Genomic DNA, 19,691 nt, shown 5'->3' on the forward strand with positions numbered 1-19,691 from the left:
GGCTGATTATAATGGGAGCTCATTTGGAAGTTTCAGTTTTACTTTATTTCAATTATAATTTACCACTATGCAAACTGGGAATAAAAAAAGCATACTTATATTACTAGTTTATAACCAATCGTAAGCACACACTGCAATTCGCAAGCAATATTTTCCATTTCGGTTCCAAATAGAAGTAGAGTAAGAAACTATACCGCTTAGTTGTAGAAGTACTGCTGCTGGCTGGGAGTCGGGAAGCGATTGAGATTGAGGCCACCGAGTTCGAGGGGCGCGAAATAGCCTGGGGCTGACGGTGACGCCGGGATGCTGGACGCGCCAGGCGGGACCTGATCCTGATCCTGCTGTCCGGTCGGCGGTGTGCCAAAATCGCTATCGCTCTCGTAGTTGACCAAAAATCGGGGAGCCGTCGGAGCAGGCGGTTCGGACTCAGCTGGACCAGTAGCACCTGCACCCGCTCCCGTACCCGTATCCGCATCTGCATCGTCTACGTCTCCGCTGTCCGGGACGTCCGCCGCCTCCGCCACGGCTCGCGACCTAAAGAAGGTATCTGCAAAGTGTCGGAGAGAACCCAATTGTACGGCAGTTAGTTAAAAGGTTTCGTATTTTACCAGTAGGTTGTGCGTACTGATAGATAAGGCGATCCCCCAGCTGCGCCGGCCGCCTCTGCTGAGGCTCGGGCTGCGGACGAGGGCGTGGTCGTGGCCTCGGGCGTGTCGGAGCTGAGGGTGGCGGTGGTGGCGGAGGAGGCGGTGGTGCCTCGGTGGGGGCCGGGGCTGGGGGCAGAGCATCGTAGTCGTAGTCGTAATCATAGTTCGGCGGGGGCGGTGGCGGTGGTGTCGGAGTTGGGCGCGGACGTGGTCGTAAAGGCGGACGAACTGGGCGTCTGGACGGCTGCGCAGTGGGTGGTGGTGGTGGTGGAGGCGCTGGGGGACGCGGCGCTGGGGGATCGGCATAGTCCGTATCGTAGTCCAGCGGCAGGTAGCCCGAACTGAAGAACGGATGCCAAATGGGTCTCCTACTGCGTGGCGGCGGAGGGGGCGAGGAAGGTGGTGGCGCCGCCGTCGTGGTCGTCCGAGGACGACGGGTGGTCTTCACCAGACTGGCCTTGGCCGAGGACAACTGGGCGCTCTTCAGCAGTAGGTTGCGCAGGAGGAGGCCAAAGTCCAGGGTGACGGTGCCGCGCTTCTCCCGGCTGACGGCCACATCCTGCGGCGCAGAATCTCCTGCTGAGATCCCTCCCACCAGCAGGAGCAGCCCCAAGAGCAGGGCTGGGAGCAGCAGGCGCCTCTGGCTTCGCATCCTGGAGGATCCGGGGGAGTACGGATGGATGGTGGAGCTTGTACCGCTGGCCGTACCACTCGGAAGGCCGTTCCGATCAGAACTGGCGCTGGTCAGCGGTGGAGCCGCCTGACTTACTCGGGCGGAGTGCCAGCCGAGCCTGGGCGTCGCGGATTAAGTGCCCCAAAATCAACTAGTTAGACGGGTTGGCTGCTGGCCGACTGTCTGTCCGTCTGGATCTCGTAATCGCAGACCCCGGGCTCCCCAGCCGCCGACACTTATCAACGAGTTGGGTTCAGTGCGTGGCAACAATTACTTTTGCACTACTTTTGCGGGCAGCTTATGGATCGTAAGTGCAGCACAAACTATGCATAATGCTTGGCGGCCAGTGCATTTGGGGAGGTGGGCTTGCACGCACCGTGGGACTGCGAACGCATCTGGAAAATACCAGGCGGTGGGTGCTTCAAGTCCCATCACCCCCTCAGGGTGTCGATCGAACCTGGGTTATGGTCAGGAGTATGGGCTGATATTTTCACAAAGTACCCAATGTATCCACCCGTTCCTACAGTTTTGTGCATCAATTCCCCAGCTCTAGCACGCCTATAGGAACGGTTTGGAACAATCCCTATCGAAGTACCCCTGTTTTCTACGTACCATAGTCAAAAGTACGAGTGGTTCGTGGTACTGATTACGATTATCAAGATTATCGCCTTGTAATACTTTCCTAGGTCGTACTCTCCGGAGTATAACTATTCCATACTTTTACGGCGAAATCACCTTTGACGCATAATAAACGTGTTTCTGAGATCTTGGCGCTTTTCGTGGCAACAGTCCCACTATGCCAGAAGGGGGCTGTCACGACTGGCTCTCATAATAATATGAATTTCAATTTCAGCCTGCTGCGGCTGTTGGAACTGATTTTCGAGATATATTTAATCATTTCCACAGTAATTAACAGCGTTCGCTTTTTGCGGGTACTGGCAACTGAGTTTTCCGTGCTCGGATCGAATGGGTCTGGGCTTGGAGCTGGACAATTGTAACCCCTCGCCTGCAGTCAGCACTCGCACTGAGTCGGCCAAACCAGTTTGCAGCGTAAGTTTGAAAAGATCTGTCGCCCATTTTGACTGCTCGGGTCGAGTGCTGTGGCGACTGGCATGCAAATGAGACATTGGCTCGCCCAGTGGGCCAGCATGAGGGGAACTTGCGATCTTTTGGTTTTCAGCCAGCGATTAGAGCTATCCACGGGTATCTGATGGTACTCGAGCCGTACATAAGACATATTTTGGCCCACGCTTGCCACTCAAGGTGTGAATAGCACATGGCGTTGCTCCGCCTTAGGTCCTCGCCTGCGCCCTTTGTGTAGGCAACATCTGTGGAGGCAGGTGGGGATCCCCGATTCGGCTAACTAGACTGGACGTTCTCCCCAGCTGCAACCTTGATGGTGATGATTGCGCAACCAAGAAATGCGAATCTGGCCTAGACGAAAGTGAAAACCCACCAAACGTAACCGGAGCCGCACCAAAGACAGGATATTAAACACACATACTATTATTTTCGGCGCCCAAGACACTGGGAAAGACGGTTGTCGGAAGCACTCCGTCGGAGCGACAGACAGCTGACAGACAAGCTGCTGACCATTTTGTTGGACCGCGTCCACAAGCCCCCCATGCTAAACTGCACAAATCGATTATGAAACACGCGAGAGATAGCTGGCGGGGATCGGGCGCATTTAAAATGGTAGCTAAAATAATAGGAGCGGTGATTGGCTCTGGCCGCATATGAAAATCTGGTTTCTACAATGTGGAAGAGTTTTCTGATCCTATTTAACCCGTACAAAGCTGCACAATCAGGGTTCCAAGAAACCCCCGGCTCATTCCTGCTTCACATTAAACTTGAAAACAACTGGCTTCCGGCTACAGGGGTATCGCGAGGAGTTTTTCCCACAGGTTCGGTAGTATCCTCCATGATTAACCGATCAGCAAGCTGAGGAGGAACGGGCGGCCAAGGTCCGTGAGCCAACTGTGATTACTGGGAGCTGTTAAAATTACACGCTGCGCGCCTAATCGTTTGGCACGGCACTTTTATCTATACGTAGTAACTTGTCAGCCCGAGAGATAAAGATTCCGCGGTGCGAGGGATAGCACTGGGCCTGGGCACTGGGTTCCTATAAATAAGTGGGCCGTTGGAGGGTGATTAGTCAAGCAGTCGCGCACAGAGAGTCCCAGGGAAAAGATGATGACCAGAGCAGTGGGAGCGGGCACTCTGCTGGCCCTTTGCTTGGCTTCGGTCCAAGGAACTCTGCCCGGCAGCGATGTCCTTCTGGCGAAAGAGCGTGGAGTCGCCTCCATGGCGGACTACGAACGGTTAATGAAGCTGCGCTCCCTGGGAACGGAGTTCTTTCGTGAGTTCCGGAACATGTCGTCGGCGGACTTGCACCTCCTTGAGGGACGGCTCAGCCAACAGGATCTGGTGTGCCTGGCGGACATGGCCCAGTTTATGAGTGGCCTCACCTCCGCCAAGAAGTGGGCCCTTACAAGTGTGTATTACTCCTTCCATCATGCCTTTTAAGACTTCATTTGCCGTTCGAACCGCAGTGATAGATGCCTGGGGCACGATTCCCTCGGGGTACATGTACGGCAACCGCTTCGACATGGGCAACTACGAGGAGTGCCTCCGGGTGGATGGTGCCGTCAGTGCGACGCACAGCATCAAGGGGAAGTACTGCTTCTTGGAGCTGCCGTTCTACAAGTGGCTGGGCCTCACGTCGGAGGTCCTCGAGGTGACCAACATGCAGACCGCCCTGTGCTTTCCCTCCTCCTGTTCGGCGAGCGCCATGGAGACCTTCCTGAAGCAGCTGCTCCAGCGACTCCTGGGCGTCGGCGACCCGAGCAATTTGTTTTCGGTCAGCGAGGAGACGTGCAAGGTGCGGGAGAGTGAGCCCCTGGATGGACTGACCATATTCACCATGTGAGTAGGTGGATGGTGATGATCTGTTTCAATCCTGACCTCTTGTACTTCTAGCGTCCTACTGGCCGCGTTTTGCACTGCGGTGGTCGCTTGCACCCTCTTCGACTACTTCTTGTGCCCGGAGCAGGGTGAGTTTCCACTCCCACGCACAGGGTTTGGTGGGCATGCTTACTGAATGATCGTTTGTAGATAAGATTCCCAGGCTCATAAAAGCCTTCTCTGCCCGTGCCACCTCGCGGTCTCTGTTCGCCGTTGTGGACCCCAGGGCAAGTCCCAATGTGATCCACTGCCTGAACGGCATGCGCTGCGTGTCACTTGTCTGGGTCATCCTGGGCCACGAGTACGTCATCAGCCTGAAGGCGCCGGCCATCAATATGTTGGACAACTTGAGGTGGATGTCGCAACCCTTCACCAGCTTCATTCTCTACGCTCCTTTCTCGGTGGACACGTTCTTCTTCATCAGTGGCTTGCTCTTGGTCTCCATTGGCCTGCGCTCCTTGGAACAGTGAGTTTGAAGGCTTGGGCTACCCAGGGACCTGGATCCACATGCGCCTTTCTAATTCCAGAACCAAGGGAAGGCTGAACGTACCGCTCATGTACCTGCATAGGTATCTGCGCCTCACTCCCATTGTAGCCGTTGCCCTACTAGTCTATCTCAAGATGCTGCCCCTGTTCGCCGGCGGTCCTGTGTACGAAAGCACTGGATTCTTCGACTACGCCACCTGCGATAGTACCTGGTACTTGACCTTGCTCTACGTTCAGAACTACGCCACCAGCAGCATGGTGAGTTGGAGATCCAAATGTTCCTGGTTTCTTGTTTATGACCCAGTCCTCGACCTCAGTGCCTTCCACACACCTGGTACCTGGCGGTGGATATGCAGCTGTACGTCCTGTCCCCCGTCTTGCTGATCGTCCTCTACAGGTGGGGCAAGAAGGGAGCCGCAGGCATCCTGCTGGTGATGCTGCTGCTCTCCGCCTGTCTGTTCGCCACCATAATGACAAATGACTACGGGATAATGTTCAAGTTAGTTAGCAGCACCCAGTGCCTTCCTGCTTTGGCGCACCTGACCTTGTTCTCTCTCTTCAGAAACGGTGGACAGTTTCCAGCGGTACAGAAGAAGATCTACTACGCCACGCACACCCACGCGGCGCCCTGGTTGATTGGCACCCTCTTCGGGTACTTCCTGCACCTCATTCGCGGCAGGAGGGTGGCGCTGAACCGCCTGGCAGTCTGGGCAGGATGGCTGCTCTGTCTGGCCATGATGTTCACCGCGATCTTCGCCCTGTTCCCATATGCCAAGCTGCTGGGCCCTTCGCCCACCGTCCTGGAAGGAGCCCTCTACTACACCCTGGCCCGAATTGGCTGGCCTCTGGCTCTCTGCTGGGTGGTCTTCGCCTGCATCCAGGGATACGGGGGACTGGCCAATAGTTTCTTGTCCTCGCCCCTCTGGCAGCCCCTTTCGAAGCTCTCCTACTCGGCGTACATTTGGCACATCTTCATCCAGGAGGTTAACAACCGGCGCATTCGGTCGAACACCTACTTCTCCAACTACGATGTTGTAAGTGCATTACATCAATTTTCTTTTTTTTTGAATTACCTAGCTTTTAAATATTTACATCCCACCCCGTTGGACCTCAACAGATGCTCAACTTCTGGTCCACCTTTGGGTTCACCCTGGTAATGTCCTATGTGCTCTACGCCATTATTGAGGCACCTCTGGAAGGGCTAGAGAGGATGATGTTTCCCAATCGAAGGAGCTCGCCCGCACCTGCAAAAAGGAAGTCCCAATCGGAGATCCAGATCGGCCAGGAGGAACTGCCCCAGAAGGATGGTGAGGCGCAGGTGGACCAGGCTGACACGGAACGCGCCACTACGAAAGCAGCCAAAGGGTCATAAATATACCGTAGTTAGAAAATAAGCCTCTTAGTAGTTCCTATTTACTCTTCATTAAAAGCAGTCCACTAGTAATCTAGTGATAGTCAAATTCCAGTGCTGTTTCAATGTGTTTCAATGGGGAAGTCCTTGAGTCTAAAGCCCCTGCACTCAAGACGGTCATAATCGTCCAACGACTCATTCAGATTCCACTTGAGGTTGGTGTAACAGCCTTTTGGTTCAGCGGCATTGCATGAGTCATGAGGCGATGTCCAATATTAGATTAGTGTCATGGCCACTAAAAGTATGAGTCATTGGGGACAGGATAACTTCAAGTACCCGGTAACGTTTCTTAGAAACCTTTTGGCTTAAGTTATGTACAAAATTATATAATCGTTCCTCAGCTGGAAAGTGAACTTTAAAATGTTGGCAGTACTCCAAGCTATTTTGTAAAAAGGGAACCTGAACTCGTTAGCAGGCTGCTTTTGTCGTTTGCGGTACCACACAATGTCGAGTTCAGTACAGTTTCGAATGATAGACTTTTGAAAATCCCGAGTTTATGAACTGCTCATATCGAGGATCGTTCTATATGGAACCAACTGTAGTGCACTTAGAAGTGATTAAGTGTGAGGTGGTCCCAACCGACATTTAAAGTTGATTCGAAACATAGTGTTTTGTTAAGTGTAATTTATTTATGGAAAAATATCGATTTGATCGCAATGTTTAAGCTGCATTTTTGTCAGGTGCAGTTTCAGACTTTGCCTCAGCAGTGGTAGATGTGGATGTCCCTTCCGCAGGCTCCTCTGCCCATGAATCATCGGCTTTGGACTTCGCTTCTGCAAGCTTGGCCTCAGGAACTGGTACCTCCGAGGGACTTGGTCTTTTTGTGGGCAGCAGAAGACCTTGTAGACCGGCGAGTGGTGCTTCGATTAGGATGTGCATGAGGTAGGAGAAGAGCATTGTGAAGCCAAAGTCTGACCAGAATTGAAGCATCTGGGGAGTAGAGATCTTAGGTCTGTCATCCCGCTTATAACAACACTTTACATACCACTTGGTAGTCACTGAAGTAGGTGCTGGTGTGCGTAATGCCGCCGTTGAGGCCCTCGATGAACATGTGAAAGATGTAGGCGCAGTAGGAGAGCTTCGACATGGGCTGCCACAGCGGGGAGGACAGGAAGCTGTTGGCCAGTCCCCCGTATCCCTGCGTGCAGGCAAAGACCACCCAGCAGAGAGCCAGGGGCCAGGCGATGCGGGTGAGGGTCACGTAGAAGGCCTCCTCCACAATGGGCAGTGTGTTCTGGCCATACACCGCAAATATGCAAGTGGCTATCAGCGACAAGCCAACCAGCCAGCCCAGAAGCACGCAGGTCCGGTTGAGCTTGAAGTGCTTGCCCCGGTTGAGGTGAAGAAAGTATCCGAACAGGATGCCAATGAGGTAGGGCGACGCCCGAGTATTGGTGGCATAATACAGTTTTCTCATGGCTTCATCCCCTTGTGATCCTCTGTAAAATAAATGCAATTAGCTGAGACCCAGTGGTAGCAGGTAGTCCGCTCACAGAGAAAGATTGTTAATGACCATTATGCTGAAGAGGCAGCAGGCCAGGAGCAGCATAAGGAGGACGATCCCGGCGGCCGCCTTCTTGCCCCACTTGAACAGGGAGATCAGGAGGAAGGGTGCGAAGATGTACAGCTGCATGTCGACGGCGAGGTACCAGGAGTGGCTAATGCACTGCGATAGGGGGAATGAATGGATGTCAGTTTTATAGTCCCAGAGGTCCCAGCAGAAAGCCCTACCAATCGATTCGTGGCAACGTTCTGAACGTACAGAAGCGTCAAGTACCAGGTATCCTCGCACGACGAGTAGTCATCAAAGCTCGCCGACCCTTGCAGGGGACCGCTTCCCAGGAGAGGCATGATCTTCATGTAGATGAGTATTCCAAAGGCCAGGAGGGGCGTGAGGCGGAGATACCGATGCAGATACATCATGGGTATGTTAAGCTTTCCCCCGCTCCTTAAGAAGAAAGACCCCATAAGGTCAGTTGTAAAGGGGGATGTGCAGCACCGTAGCCTACCTGTCCATCGATCGGAGAGCAACTACGACCAGCAACAGCCCGCTTAGGAAGAAGAATGTGTCCACGGCGTAGATTCCGTGTTTTACAATCAGACTGAAGAAGGAGTCAATCCACTAAACACCAGTGGTACGTTAGTGGAATTTACTGTCTGCGATTGGGCCACTTGTCTTACCGTCAAAACGTAGCCCATATTTATGTTCGGCGACATGGCGAATACGAGGTAGTCGTGGCAGTAGACCACCCAGATGAACGAAAGACACCGGACTCCGTGAAGACAGCCGATGACGTTGGGATTCGCCTTGGTGTCCACGAGGCGGAAGAGAGCCCGCGAGTTAGCCCGTGCCGAGAAAGCTTTGGCCACCGGATTCATGGTTCCTGCAAGGCAATATAATTTGCTACCATAACTAGAGTACTCCTGGGGAACACTCACTCTCATCCCGGCAAAAAAAGTAGTCGTAAATTGTGGAGAGGCCCACTAGAGCACCCAAAACCGATAGGATGACTCTGAAAGTACAGACAGCGCTTAAAAACTTTATCTCAGGAGTACCTTTGTCTTGATCCAAGAAGGCTCCTCCTCGAATAAGTGAGAGCGTTTTTTCTCCCTCTACTTACATGGTGAAGATGGTGAGGCCATCGTAGGACTTCGTCTCCGAGGTCTGGCACGTAGCCTCGTCCACGATGCTCACATCCGAAGAGATCTCAACGCTGAGAAGCTTTTGGAAGAGTCTCCGCAGCATGGTGTCCATGTGGGCGGCGGAGCAGGAGGCGGGGAAGCAGACCGCTGACTTGATGGTCAGCATTGAAGAGCCGGGAGACAGAGCCAACTTGGAAAAGCAGTACTTGCCCCTGACACTGTGGGCGCTGGACACAGCGTGGTTTGTTCCAATGCACTCGTCGAAGTTGCCCAAGTTCCACCAGTTTCCCACGAGCAATCCCGAGGGCAACAGGCCCCACGAGTCGATCACTGGCGGTGGATTGCATTACAGCGATTCTTACTAAAGGGGTTCCTGCTAACTTACTCTTCAGAGCCCAGTACTTTGAGGAGGCCAAGTCGCTGGACAGGAGCGCCAGGTCCGCCAGGCACTCAACATCCTGGGCCGAGGGAATTCTCGACTCCCCATTCAAGTAATGATCCAAGTCCGGAGTGAGGTCCTCCAGAGTTGCGTTGGAGAAGTGGTCGAAGAACTCCACTGCCAGGCTCCTTAGCTTGGAAATGGCCAAGTATTGATCGCCGGCCAGGTTTCCGGTGGGAAGATCCCTGTTGGCCAGGGCAAATATGTTGGTTATGTTGGCACTGACGCCGGCTAAGGCCAGGGAGCCCAGCCATAGGGTTACTAACAGCCTGGCCATGTTGCTCGGTCCGGCGACTCAGTGATATTCACTGGCCTGCCGCCACCAGCAGGTGTTTATATGGGCGAGACCCCCAGTTGTAATTGCAGGCGGAGGCTATCTCTTCAGACCCCCGCACTCCGTCACGTCAGAGCGAAAAGGGGCCACATTTAGGGCCTATCAGTACGAAATTCTAAGCGTGACAGCTACTTGAAATCGCGCCCACACGTTCGGTCCTGATAGGAGCCATTCCTTATTCAGTTCCTTCAAGTGGCTTCGGTAACTTTCTCGTCGAGTCGCTGGCAATCTTCAGGTACCCAACGTAGATGTGGTTGAGATTAAGAAAGTAAAATATAATAATATTTATGTTCCCAGTGAAGCCAATGTGTAGTTGGCCTTCAGCTTTTACGACAGCTACTTAGGGGGGAAATCAGTGCGGGATATGTCACCCAGAAAGACCAATTTAGCCCGGTATTACCCGTGGTCGGCCGAGAATAATGCAGGCTAACGATTATAGGTAACCCTATCGCCACGCTAATTGATAGCGAGCTACTACTGCCCAGCTGTTCTGAGTAATGCCGCAGTCTCCCCTTAGAATCTGGGCATTATCGGCCTGTCGGGTGACTCGCACAAGCACTTGACGATTATTTGTCTGCTCCTATCAATGACTAATTCCGGAGAAGGCCGCCTTGCCTGATTGGCATCGCCCAAAGGAATCGAATTAGCCTACGAACGCCGCTAAGTAGCAGTGTTATTGCCGCTTATCTGTGGCCAAATACCGCAACGATTCCGCCTAAACAGTTCGAGTGCGTTGTTCGGGGAAGTGATTTGATTGCATATAAGCAATATTAACGAGTAGGCAATCGCGCTTTAGCCGCCAGATAATCGGAGAATTCCCCCTAAAGGATTTTCTCTTGAAGAAGCGAGAGTTGGCCGTATGTTCAGGGGAATGATGGCATGTCCCCATGAAGGCAGCCATCCATGGAGCTATGGGTCGTTTCAACATAATAACCCCGTCTTCCAAAGTTTTCGGGCACTATCTGGAATGGTTAATGGTTAATCGTTTTTACGATTTCTTACGTCCAAAGTCGAGCGATAGCCCAGTTGCTATTTCAAAAGAGCGACTTTCTAGTTCCGCAAAAACACCACTTCAACATGTTTGTCGCCCAAAATATTTCCACAAAGCGTCTCGATCCGTCTAGACTACGTTTATTGGGTTCGGTATTATCGCCGGCTGGATCTGATCCAGTGAGCTACTATTCGAACACAGTTCTGGTGCAGGGCGGACTTCGCCCATGTACTGGGTATACCCGAAGTCACCGTGATGACCGTGACATTGATTGGGGCAGTCGCAGTTGCAGAAACACCCACTTAGATTACCCGACGATAGCTAAGATCCCCATTCCCATGATAACACAATAAGCCAACCCTTTTCTTATCGAAGCATCAGCCTTCGATATAAAAGCTCGCTTGAACTGCTACCCCAACCAATTTGGGGTTTGCCACTGACCAATCAACATGGTCGCCACTAGACCAGCTACTCCGCTGCTGCTTGTGCTCCTGGCCCTGGTGGGCGGCGGTGCCGGTGTCGGAACGGGGGTCCCTGAAAGCCCTTCGGTGGGAGAGGAGTCCTACAGCAGCATGTCCAGGCTCAGGCGCCTGTCAGTGGAGTTCTTCGATCGCCATCAGAACATAACTCTGTTGGATCTGAGCCCGGATCTGGATCTCGATCAGCCCTCGAGCGCGGATCTTAAGTGCCTGGCAGACCTCCAGGTCCTCGCGAACGACGTGGCGGCAGCCAAGATATGGGCTTTGAAAAGTGAGTTTGTTTCCTATGGATTTCCTTTTCCTTTGATTTTAGATGTTGACCCTATTGCGTGTTTTTAAAATAAAATAAAATCGCCCAATTTAAATAATATGTAGATATGTCTAACAAATGGTCTCCTTCGTGCAGTGATCGACTCGTGGGGCTCCTTGCCGTCGGGCATCCTGTACGGCAATCTGGTGGATCTGGGAAACTTCGACGAGTGCCTCGGCATTGACCACAGCGTCGCCAGCAACCACAGTGTCCAGGGAAAGTACTGCCTGACCAGGTTTCCTCTGGCGCCAAGTATCTCCCACTACTTGGCCCTAAGGACAGCGGTCTGCTTTCCCGCCTCCTGTTCCTCCGCCCACATGGACACAATGCTGCGAAGACTGTTGCAGGATCTTCTGAACATAGAGTTCGATCCGGATGAGTCCCTGGTGAGGGAGGACACCTGCAAAACTGCCGAGCGAGAGCCCTACGACGGCCTCACTGTGTTCACCATGTAAGCACCCACTAAAAAGTCTTGTCATAGTTAGGTCTTCAATTTCTCAACATTTAAAGAGTCGTCCTATCGGTACTAGGTGCCCTAGTGGCCCTCGCTACTCTCTATGACTACTCCATGTGTCGGGACGAAAGTAAGTGTCAAACAGTACTCTTTATTCGAAACTATTGGCTAACTGAAACCCCTTCCCGCAGGAGCCCTTAATCCCTGGGTCAAGGCCTTCTCAGCGCGCGCCAACTCCCGGGTCCTCTTCCGCTTGGTGGACACCAGGAGCAATCCCAACGTCATAGACTGCCTCCATGGCATTCGGTGCCTCTCGTTCATCTGGGTCGTCTACGGTCACGCATACCTCGTCTATGTGTACGGTCCCAATATGAACTATGCCCACCTAGACACGGTTAGCCTAACCAAGTTACTGGGCATAGAAATGCATTATTAATGACATATCCTTTGGTACAGTGGCGTAGATCGGCGTATAGTATGTTATTGCAGCATGCAGCTTACTCGGTGGACACGTTCTTCTTCCTAAGCGGACTTTTGCTGGTGGTCATTGCCCTGCGTGCGATGGAGAGGTGTGTATACAAAGTGCTAGTTTGGGCGGGAGAACTGATCCCTATCGACCTACTTACAGGACTAAGGGAAAGCTTAACGTGCCCCTGATGTATCTACATCGCTTCCTGCGCCTCACCCCGGTTCTTGCGCTGGCCGTTATCGTCTACATGAAGATACTGCCCCGAATGGGCGATGGTCCGCTGTACGGAAAAGTCAACTTTGATGACTACACCTTATGCGAGAGCACCTGGTACTGGACCATTTTGTATGTCCAGAACTATGCCACCCACGACATCGTAGGTTCCCCGGCGTGCCATCTGACTTAGCCCCTCATATCACTCCGATTTCCGATCTTTCTGCAGTGCCTGGGGCATTCCTGGTACCTGGCCGTCGACATGCAGCTCTACATCATTGCACCCGTAATTCTGATCGGCCTCTTCAAATGGAAGAGGAAGGCAGTCGCCGCGATCTTCGTTGCAATGCTGCTCCTGGCCGCCTGTCTCTTCAGCACAATGGTTATTGGGGACATTTCCCTGTAAGTATTAGTAAAATCAGTAACTCTTCGTAACTCCGTATGATGATTCGATCCTATTTTAACGCAGCATTGCCCAGACCAATGATGCGATGAACAAGGTCTACTTCTCCACCCACACTCGGGCGTCCCCGTACCTCATTGGCATCCTGTTTGGGTACTTCCTTCATGTCAACCGGGGCAAGTCCTTCAAGCTGAGCCGCATTGCAGTCACTCTGGGCTGGCTAGTTAGCCTGGCCCTGCTCTTCAGCTGCCTGTTCTCGGTCTTCGGCTATGCCAAGCAGACAGTAACGCCGCCCATTTTGGAGGAGGCCTTCTACCTGACCTTCACGCGGATGGCCTGGCCCCTGGGACTCTGCTGGGTGGTCTTCGCGTGCATGCATGGATACGGGGGGCTGGCCAACAGCTTCCTGTCCTCCCCGCTGTGGCAGCCCATGTCGAAGCTCTCCTACTGCGCCTACATTTTCCATATGTTCATGGAGAGCCTCAACGCCGGCCTAGTGCGCACCAACACCTACTTCAGTGACTACCAAGTGGTACTTGCACTCCCTGCATTTATTTATAGCCCCAATCACTAAATTTTAACCCTTACAGATGCTTCGTTTCTGGGGAGACTTTGGATTCACTATGCTGTTGGCCTTTTTTGCTTATATCCTGATTGAGGCGCCCTTCGGAAACGTGGAAAGCCTCTTGTTGCCCGTAAAGAAGGCCAGTCCCCCCGTTGGGGAGTCCAAGTCCAAGTCAGCACCACAAGGACATGATGCGCCTGTTCCGCCGCTCCAAAACAAATCACCCCTTCCGCAGTAGGGTTCTCTCTCTCTATGTTTTATATCCTAATATTTATAATAGGCTTATGATTTTTTTTAATACATTTTAGTAACCAAAAGTGGGCCGTTTAAAAACTCATTTTCTCGTAAAAAATATATAAAATAAAAGATCTAAAACAAAAAGCTACAAATAAAGATAAACGTGTTATTTAATTGTTTGGAACTTGCTATACCAATTTTAAAATAAATAAAATGGTTTCAAATAAAAAAAAACTGATTTCATGTTTATATATAAAACAACTGCTGCAGAAAAAACGTATTCCGAATTTCGTAATTATAAAAAGATCAAGGTCTTAAGATTTAAACCTTGGAAAGCCCCTTTATATCATAACTAGTATAGAAATTCTTGAGTTATACACTGCTTTGTTAAGAGACACCAGTAGATATTTCCTGATCTGGCAACTCCACGCAATGCCATTTTTAAAGTGGCAGCCTCTAAATTTGTTGCCTAATATGCCATCATCTTATTTTTATAAATTATCGGTAATTACGACTTCTATAATCTATTTTTATTTTTTATAAAAAGTACTATTTTCATTGAAATTTTGTAAGCCTTCCAACAAAAATTAAGAAACAATGGAGCCGTGAAATTATTCAAGCTATCGGAAAAAGGTTTTTAATTCTCTTCGAATCTATGTTCGTTGGTTTGTCAGACTTTCTAATTTTGTGTTGGTTAGTGCCATCGATAGGAGTTATTTGCAAAATTATGGTGTGTGTCTTAACTAAACAAATAGCTATTCTAGTGATTAGGCTAGCTTTATTAATCGATGCACTGCGGTCTGGCAGCGCTGTTGCTATCGATTCCTCTCATCGCCTCCATTTATACTTAAAACTATCATTATATGCCATTGCTGCAGTAACTAATTGTAATTAAAATTATATTACTGTTAAATTAGTATGTTCAGAACGTAACAGCTCGGTTATACCGCGAAGGACAACAATGATTGTGTCAAGAATGTATCGATTCATCGATGGGCATCTTTTAGACCGGTCCGGCCACACTACTCTCCGTCTTCTTCGTGTCATCCCTTCCGTTTCCCTTTCTTTTCGTCTTCACGTTTCCGGTGAGTGCGTGTGCTCCGCGATTTGTTTTACTGAAATTCCTAATTTAAAACCTCTAAATCTCCTCTACTTGCAGCGGGAGTATTACGATACGTTCGCGTTCGTGTAACTTTGTGTTAGCAAATCAATCCAGGTAAAGGCCGCCGAATAAAACAGATTTCCGAGTGGACGCACCGGAAAAATTTGTGCCCAATGTTGTTCCTCAATGGATATATACACATATATTTTTTTTTGTGGGCAATGTGCCGCCGATAAACAATGTGCAAAATTCATGGCAGATGAATGGGACATGGGAACAACCCAATCATAAACCCTTGCTAATTACATTTTTTTTTATATTTTTTGACCGTGCAGAATGTTTATGCCAAAGGCCCATCGTGTCGCGATCTACGAGTACCTCTTCAAGGAGGGCGTGATCGTGGCCAAGAAGGATTTCCATGCCCAGAAGCACCCCGAGCTGGAGTCGATCCCCAACCTGCACGTGATCAAGGCCCTGCAGTCGCTGCACTCGCGCGGATTGGTCAGGGAGCAATTTGCCTGGCGCCACTACTACTGGTACCTCACCAACGAGGGCATCGAGGAGCTGCGCAGCTACCTGCACCTGCCGCCCGAGATCGTCCCCTCGACGCTGAAGCGCCCGGCCCGCTCGGAGACCGTCCGTCCCCGTCCCGCCGCCGGCGGTCCACGCGGACCCGGTGACGCCTCCAAGACTGGCGAGGATCGCTCTGCCTACCGACGTGCTCCAGGCGGCAGTGGTGTGGACAAGAAGGGCGACGTTGGACCCGGCGCCGGCGAAGTCGAGTTCCGCGGCGGATTTGGACGCGGATCGCGCAACTAAACCCATGCGCTTCAGTTTTTTTTTCTAATGTATAAAATCAAACTCAGTAAAATGTTGAACTGAAGATCCAAAACTCCAAGAAAAAGAAAGATGTGTGTGTGTTTTATGATATGACGATCAATTATAAAGCAAACGCAAGTGAAACCCGTGCTCTTTTTGTTTTTGTGGTGTGCAAAACGGAAATAGATTCCGAATCCAACTACGCAAGTAGATGCTACTGGCACTGGAAAACCCATTCCATCAGGGCCGCTGAAGCCAACACGTTTTTGCAAACAGCATTCCCCAAGGGTCTTTTTGGTTAGAAGTCTGTGGCCCAGTGAATAGACTTATTCATTTTCCTGATAAGCAGCTCTAAAGTAGATCTAGGCGAATGTTTCAATGCGACTTAGTTAAATAGTTGAAAGGCTTGGCATATTTGCCAATGAACGAACATGTGCTTGGTTTTGACTCTCCAGCATTTCACGATTCAATGATCGAACATTAGAGTATCGTATCAAGGTTACATTTTGGTAATAGCTGCAAAGGTCCCGAGAAATCAAAGGGTAACTACAACGATCAACAAGGCTTGGCATTCAAGTTCCACAGTATTTGCTGGGATTTTGTGGGACTAGAAATTACATCCTTGGGCTCGGTTGCCTCTGCTGTTGAAAACTGAAGCATCATTAAGACAAACAAACGCATTTTCCTATTCAGCTCTGCTTCGAGCACTTTACTAGCTTTCCATCTTAACAAGCGTTCGAGCTCAACTCGGAAATGTGTCTCTAAATTCGTATCGTGTTATTTATTTCCATATGTTTTGGCCAGAAATGTACGAGCTTTTCATATCAAAACACTATGTTAAAAATTATTGGTCCCAATCGTAACCTTTCTACACCAGTTTCTAGTGGAGGAAATATTTGTTTAAATTCCTAATTAGATCGCATATGTCTACGGTAAAATGTCTATTAAAGCCTATCGATAACATTTTTTAGATTTTATATAAAGTAGGGGGTTCGATTCTACACCTACAGAAATGAATAATTTAGCTTGCATTGCAGCGCGGCGTGTAAGAAAAATTAGATCATGGAACTGTTGTACACATAAATTGATTTTCAGATAATAAACGGCAAGGCATGCAGAAGGAGGCAGAACAGGATCCTGGGCCTCCCAGCTGTCATCAGTACGGAGGATGTATATTAAGCCACGAAATACCCTATTGGATGCGAAATGGATGCCATCACAATGCATGTTTAGTGGCATTTAATAAAAATACCTGGCATACAAAATAACTATTGTTTTATTATATACAATCTGTGATAATCGTTAAGTAAAATGTAATCCTAGGGTACAACTACGTTTGCACTTATGGCTAGTTTTGTTTAAATGTGTATCTTGATTGAGTTAGCGGGGCGGGCTTGCTTTGGAGGCGCCCGACCCTTCGGCGGAGCTATCGTCGCTTTATCGAGATCTTGCCCTTCGCCAAGTGCGACATGTTGATCTTGACCTTGGTCTCGTTCGTCCGCTTCACCCAGACCTGGCAAATAGTAAATTGTAGTTGGATATGGAACGTGGGAAAGGGGGAGGGATCACTCACCACTTCGTTGCCGATGGCTGTGATGGTGGCCGCAAACTTGCTCATCTCCTTGCCCTCCACGTAGACCTGCTGGCCGCGGCAGAACCATCTGCGCTCGTACAACAGCTTGTTGTCCTCGATTCGGGTCTCCACGTAGCCGCTGTTGGCGGGCGGCTCGGCCAGAAGACCGTGCATGGGCTGCTGCTGCTGGGAACCAGCACCACCTCCGCCGCCGCCATAGGAACCAATGCCGTTCTGCTGCAAAATGGCGGTGGGGGCCAGCGGCTTGCCCCGCTGAATGATCTTCAAGTCCGACTCGATCTCCTTGTCGTCCAGCTGGTAGACGAGCAGCTGCCCGGTGGCCGGCTTGCGTCGCTTCTCGATCACCGGCAGGGGCTCGTTGGGCCGGCGCCGAAGCTTCCGGGTGACCGTCGTCTTGATCTCCATCGAATCGTTGGTCAGCTCGAGGCTGAAGCGCTCGTTCTCGATCTGACGCTTGCGATCCTCAAAGTCCGAGATAAGGTTGTCCTTCAGGTCCATCATCTTCTCGTCGTACTCCTTCTGGGCGGCCTTCTTCTCCAGCACGTAGTCCCGCTCGACGCACTCGCGCATGTACTCCTTGTAGATCTCGTTGAGGCGCCGTCGCTCCTTCAGCTGGTTATCCAGCTTCTTCACGCGCTTTATGTACTCCGGGTGCACCAGCTGGCCCAGTTCCTCCATCTGCTTCTGCAGGTTGAGCAGCTTGTGCTGGTACATCCTGGAGGAAGGAAGCCAGTAGTCATGATCGGATGGCGGAAAGGCTGTGTCTCTACTTACTGCTCCTTCAATTCGCTGTTGGTGCCCAGGCTGTTCGTGTTGGAGGTGCCATTGGTGCCGCCGTAGCGGCTGGGGCTGCGGAACTCCGTCTCGCTGGCGTCGTCCGTGTCTGGAAGGGATGGGGATCGCGCGGGAGGAGGGCCGTGAGTGAAGCCTGCGCCAGGACGGCTGCTTGGGTGCTCGTACTTACCTTCTTCACTGCGGTCGTCGCCGATGGACTCATCGTCGTAGTTGTCCCCCGCGTAATGGCTGTAGTAGGCGGACATGGTGGCGGTAGCGGGACCGGGCTCGCGATCACAACTCGAGATATTATAACTCAACGCCTGGAATTCGGTGACAACCCACTAATGTTTATTTTCCTCGCGTTGCTGCCAGATAATGCTTTCAACAAAAATGTTATCGATGCCAGATACACACACGCATACAACTGGGCTAGCCACCCACGTAATATCGATACATCGCCAGCCATGGCTATCGTTTTCCACCCTCCAGCGTGGCGCTAGACAGGGTTGTCGAAGCCTGCAAACTATCGATAATAGCTCGATAAATAGCTAAAAATAGCTAAAAGCGCGCGAAAATACAAAGTTCAAATTTCTGTAAACACAATGGAAAGGCTTAGAATTAAATTAAAGATCAAGAGATCAGAGCAATATGATTCCAGGGTAGAAAAATATGATGACGTATGTTTTGTGGATCATAGAACCCCATGATATCATCGGTTGTTCATTAGCCATAAATGCCAAAAATGTGCCGGCGACGCTAAAGTGGTAATGAATTATAGTAAAGTGGGAGTGATTTAATTGAATAATGCACGACTCCCCGAGCGTCAATATATTCTCCCATCCGCAAAGTTGCCTATTGGCTTGTTCTATGAGTGCATCAAATGCTATGATGAATTAACGCTGAACAATAAATTTCGGGCTGTCGTTTTTGCGCATCCATTTACAGCGAGCTTTCGTAAAGTTAATTTGTGTATCTCTCCGCCTATAATTAAATATGGGCCCCAATCGCACACTGCACTCGCCAAACTATATTGTGTATACGCAATACGTATACGTACTTTATGTACAAAATCCGTGTGTGAAAGCTTGCTTTTGTTTGAATAATAACAGCACTTGCTCTTCGGCTGACACATATTTCAATGCTGTCGTCAGGCAGAGCACAGCAGCCCATGCCAGTGGACGCCGCCCACGCGGGGGAGATCGCCATTTGCCCGAGCTGAAAAATTAGTGAACTCTCATCATCAGCCAAAAATTCCAAGCTAAATCATCGCGAGCAAATTGTGATTGATTTCTGACTGGGCGGGGGAGGTTAGGACGTTTTCGTGCTGGCTTTTTGCCTTTGCTCGGGGATTTAGATGGGATGGGATGACGAGCCGGCAACTGACTAGAGCACTCCCACATACACCCATGCGCTGGGTTCTGTTTCTGCTTCTGCTCCGATCGCCGGTGAAAAGCATTCGAACATTCTGGTGACGTGGGGATGTCCAATGTCTACATCACGCTGATTCCCAAGAGGCATGTTTCTGCACATATATAGATAGCATACATGGTCGGAATATGCTCTCTATTTACTGTGGATAACCCAAAGCCTGATGCTTCAATTCGTTAGTCGAACATCTAATGAAATCCCAGAGATTCAACTGAGCTTGCAAAAGGGGTTCTGCAAGTAACTTCTTATGCTC

The 19,691-nt window shown here is 50.6% G+C and overlaps 6 protein-coding genes across 6 annotated transcripts; 3 read left to right on the forward strand and 3 right to left on the reverse strand.

The window, feature by feature from the left end:
• Window positions 1–81: 81 nt before the first annotated feature.
• On the reverse strand, window positions 82–1,370 carry LOC108024114 (basic proline-rich protein). Its single transcript, XM_017093894.3, has 2 exons — window positions 609–1,370; window positions 82–547 (listed from the first exon to the last, which is right to left on the reverse strand). Exons 1-2 carry the CDS (start codon window positions 1,297–1,299, stop codon window positions 198–200), a joined length of 1,041 nt encoding a protein of 346 aa, XP_016949383.1. The 5' UTR covers window positions 1,300–1,370; the 3' UTR covers window positions 82–197.
• Window positions 1,371–3,508: 2,138 nt separating this feature from the next.
• Window positions 3,509–6,193, forward strand: LOC108024088 (nose resistant to fluoxetine protein 6). Its single transcript, XM_017093863.3, has 8 exons — window positions 3,509–3,814; window positions 3,873–4,245; window positions 4,300–4,373; window positions 4,435–4,750; window positions 4,812–5,028; window positions 5,088–5,269; window positions 5,333–5,804; window positions 5,888–6,193. Exons 1-8 carry the CDS (start codon window positions 3,511–3,513, stop codon window positions 6,140–6,142), a joined length of 2,193 nt encoding a protein of 730 aa, XP_016949352.1. The 5' UTR covers window positions 3,509–3,510; the 3' UTR covers window positions 6,143–6,193.
• A 643-nt stretch (window positions 6,194–6,836) lies between these two features.
• Window positions 6,837–9,542, reverse strand: LOC108024100 (nose resistant to fluoxetine protein 6). Its single transcript, XM_017093876.2, has 9 exons — window positions 9,210–9,542; window positions 8,803–9,154; window positions 8,621–8,694; window positions 8,363–8,565; window positions 8,191–8,303; window positions 7,913–8,129; window positions 7,675–7,847; window positions 7,167–7,620; window positions 6,837–7,111 (listed from the first exon to the last, which is right to left on the reverse strand). The coding sequence occupies exons 1-9, from the start codon at window positions 9,538–9,540 to the stop codon at window positions 6,842–6,844; spliced, it is 2,187 nt and encodes a 728-aa protein (XP_016949365.1). The 5' UTR covers window positions 9,541–9,542; the 3' UTR covers window positions 6,837–6,841.
• Window positions 9,543–11,037: 1,495 nt separating this feature from the next.
• On the forward strand, window positions 11,038–13,793 carry LOC108024103 (nose resistant to fluoxetine protein 6). The gene is made up of 9 exons (XM_017093881.3): window positions 11,038–11,338; window positions 11,474–11,828; window positions 11,888–11,961; window positions 12,023–12,225; window positions 12,288–12,400; window positions 12,460–12,676; window positions 12,743–12,915; window positions 12,983–13,448; window positions 13,507–13,793. Exons 1-9 carry the CDS (start codon window positions 11,038–11,040, stop codon window positions 13,717–13,719), a joined length of 2,115 nt encoding a protein of 704 aa, XP_016949370.1. The 3' UTR covers window positions 13,720–13,793.
• A 932-nt stretch (window positions 13,794–14,725) lies between these two features.
• Window positions 14,726–15,783, forward strand: LOC108024263 (40S ribosomal protein S10b). Its single transcript, XM_017094150.3, has 3 exons — window positions 14,726–14,803; window positions 14,878–14,934; window positions 15,156–15,783. Exon 3 carries the CDS (start codon window positions 15,157–15,159, stop codon window positions 15,637–15,639), a length of 483 nt encoding a protein of 160 aa, XP_016949639.1. The 5' UTR covers window positions 14,726–14,803; window positions 14,878–14,934; window position 15,156; the 3' UTR covers window positions 15,640–15,783.
• Window positions 15,784–16,897: 1,114 nt separating this feature from the next.
• Window positions 16,898–18,431, reverse strand: LOC108024097 (sin3 histone deacetylase corepressor complex component SDS3). Its single transcript, XM_017093871.3, has 4 exons — window positions 18,198–18,431; window positions 18,008–18,116; window positions 17,213–17,948; window positions 16,898–17,152 (listed from the first exon to the last, which is right to left on the reverse strand). Exons 1-4 carry the CDS (start codon window positions 18,271–18,273, stop codon window positions 17,066–17,068), a joined length of 1,008 nt encoding a protein of 335 aa, XP_016949360.1. The 5' UTR covers window positions 18,274–18,431; the 3' UTR covers window positions 16,898–17,065.
• Window positions 18,432–19,691: the final 1,260 nt, after the last annotated feature.

This window comes from Drosophila biarmipes, chromosome X (genome assembly GCF_025231255.1).
Source record: "Drosophila biarmipes strain raj3 chromosome X, RU_DBia_V1.1, whole genome shotgun sequence".
Taxonomy (NCBI): domain Eukaryota; kingdom Metazoa; phylum Arthropoda; class Insecta; order Diptera; family Drosophilidae; genus Drosophila; species Drosophila biarmipes.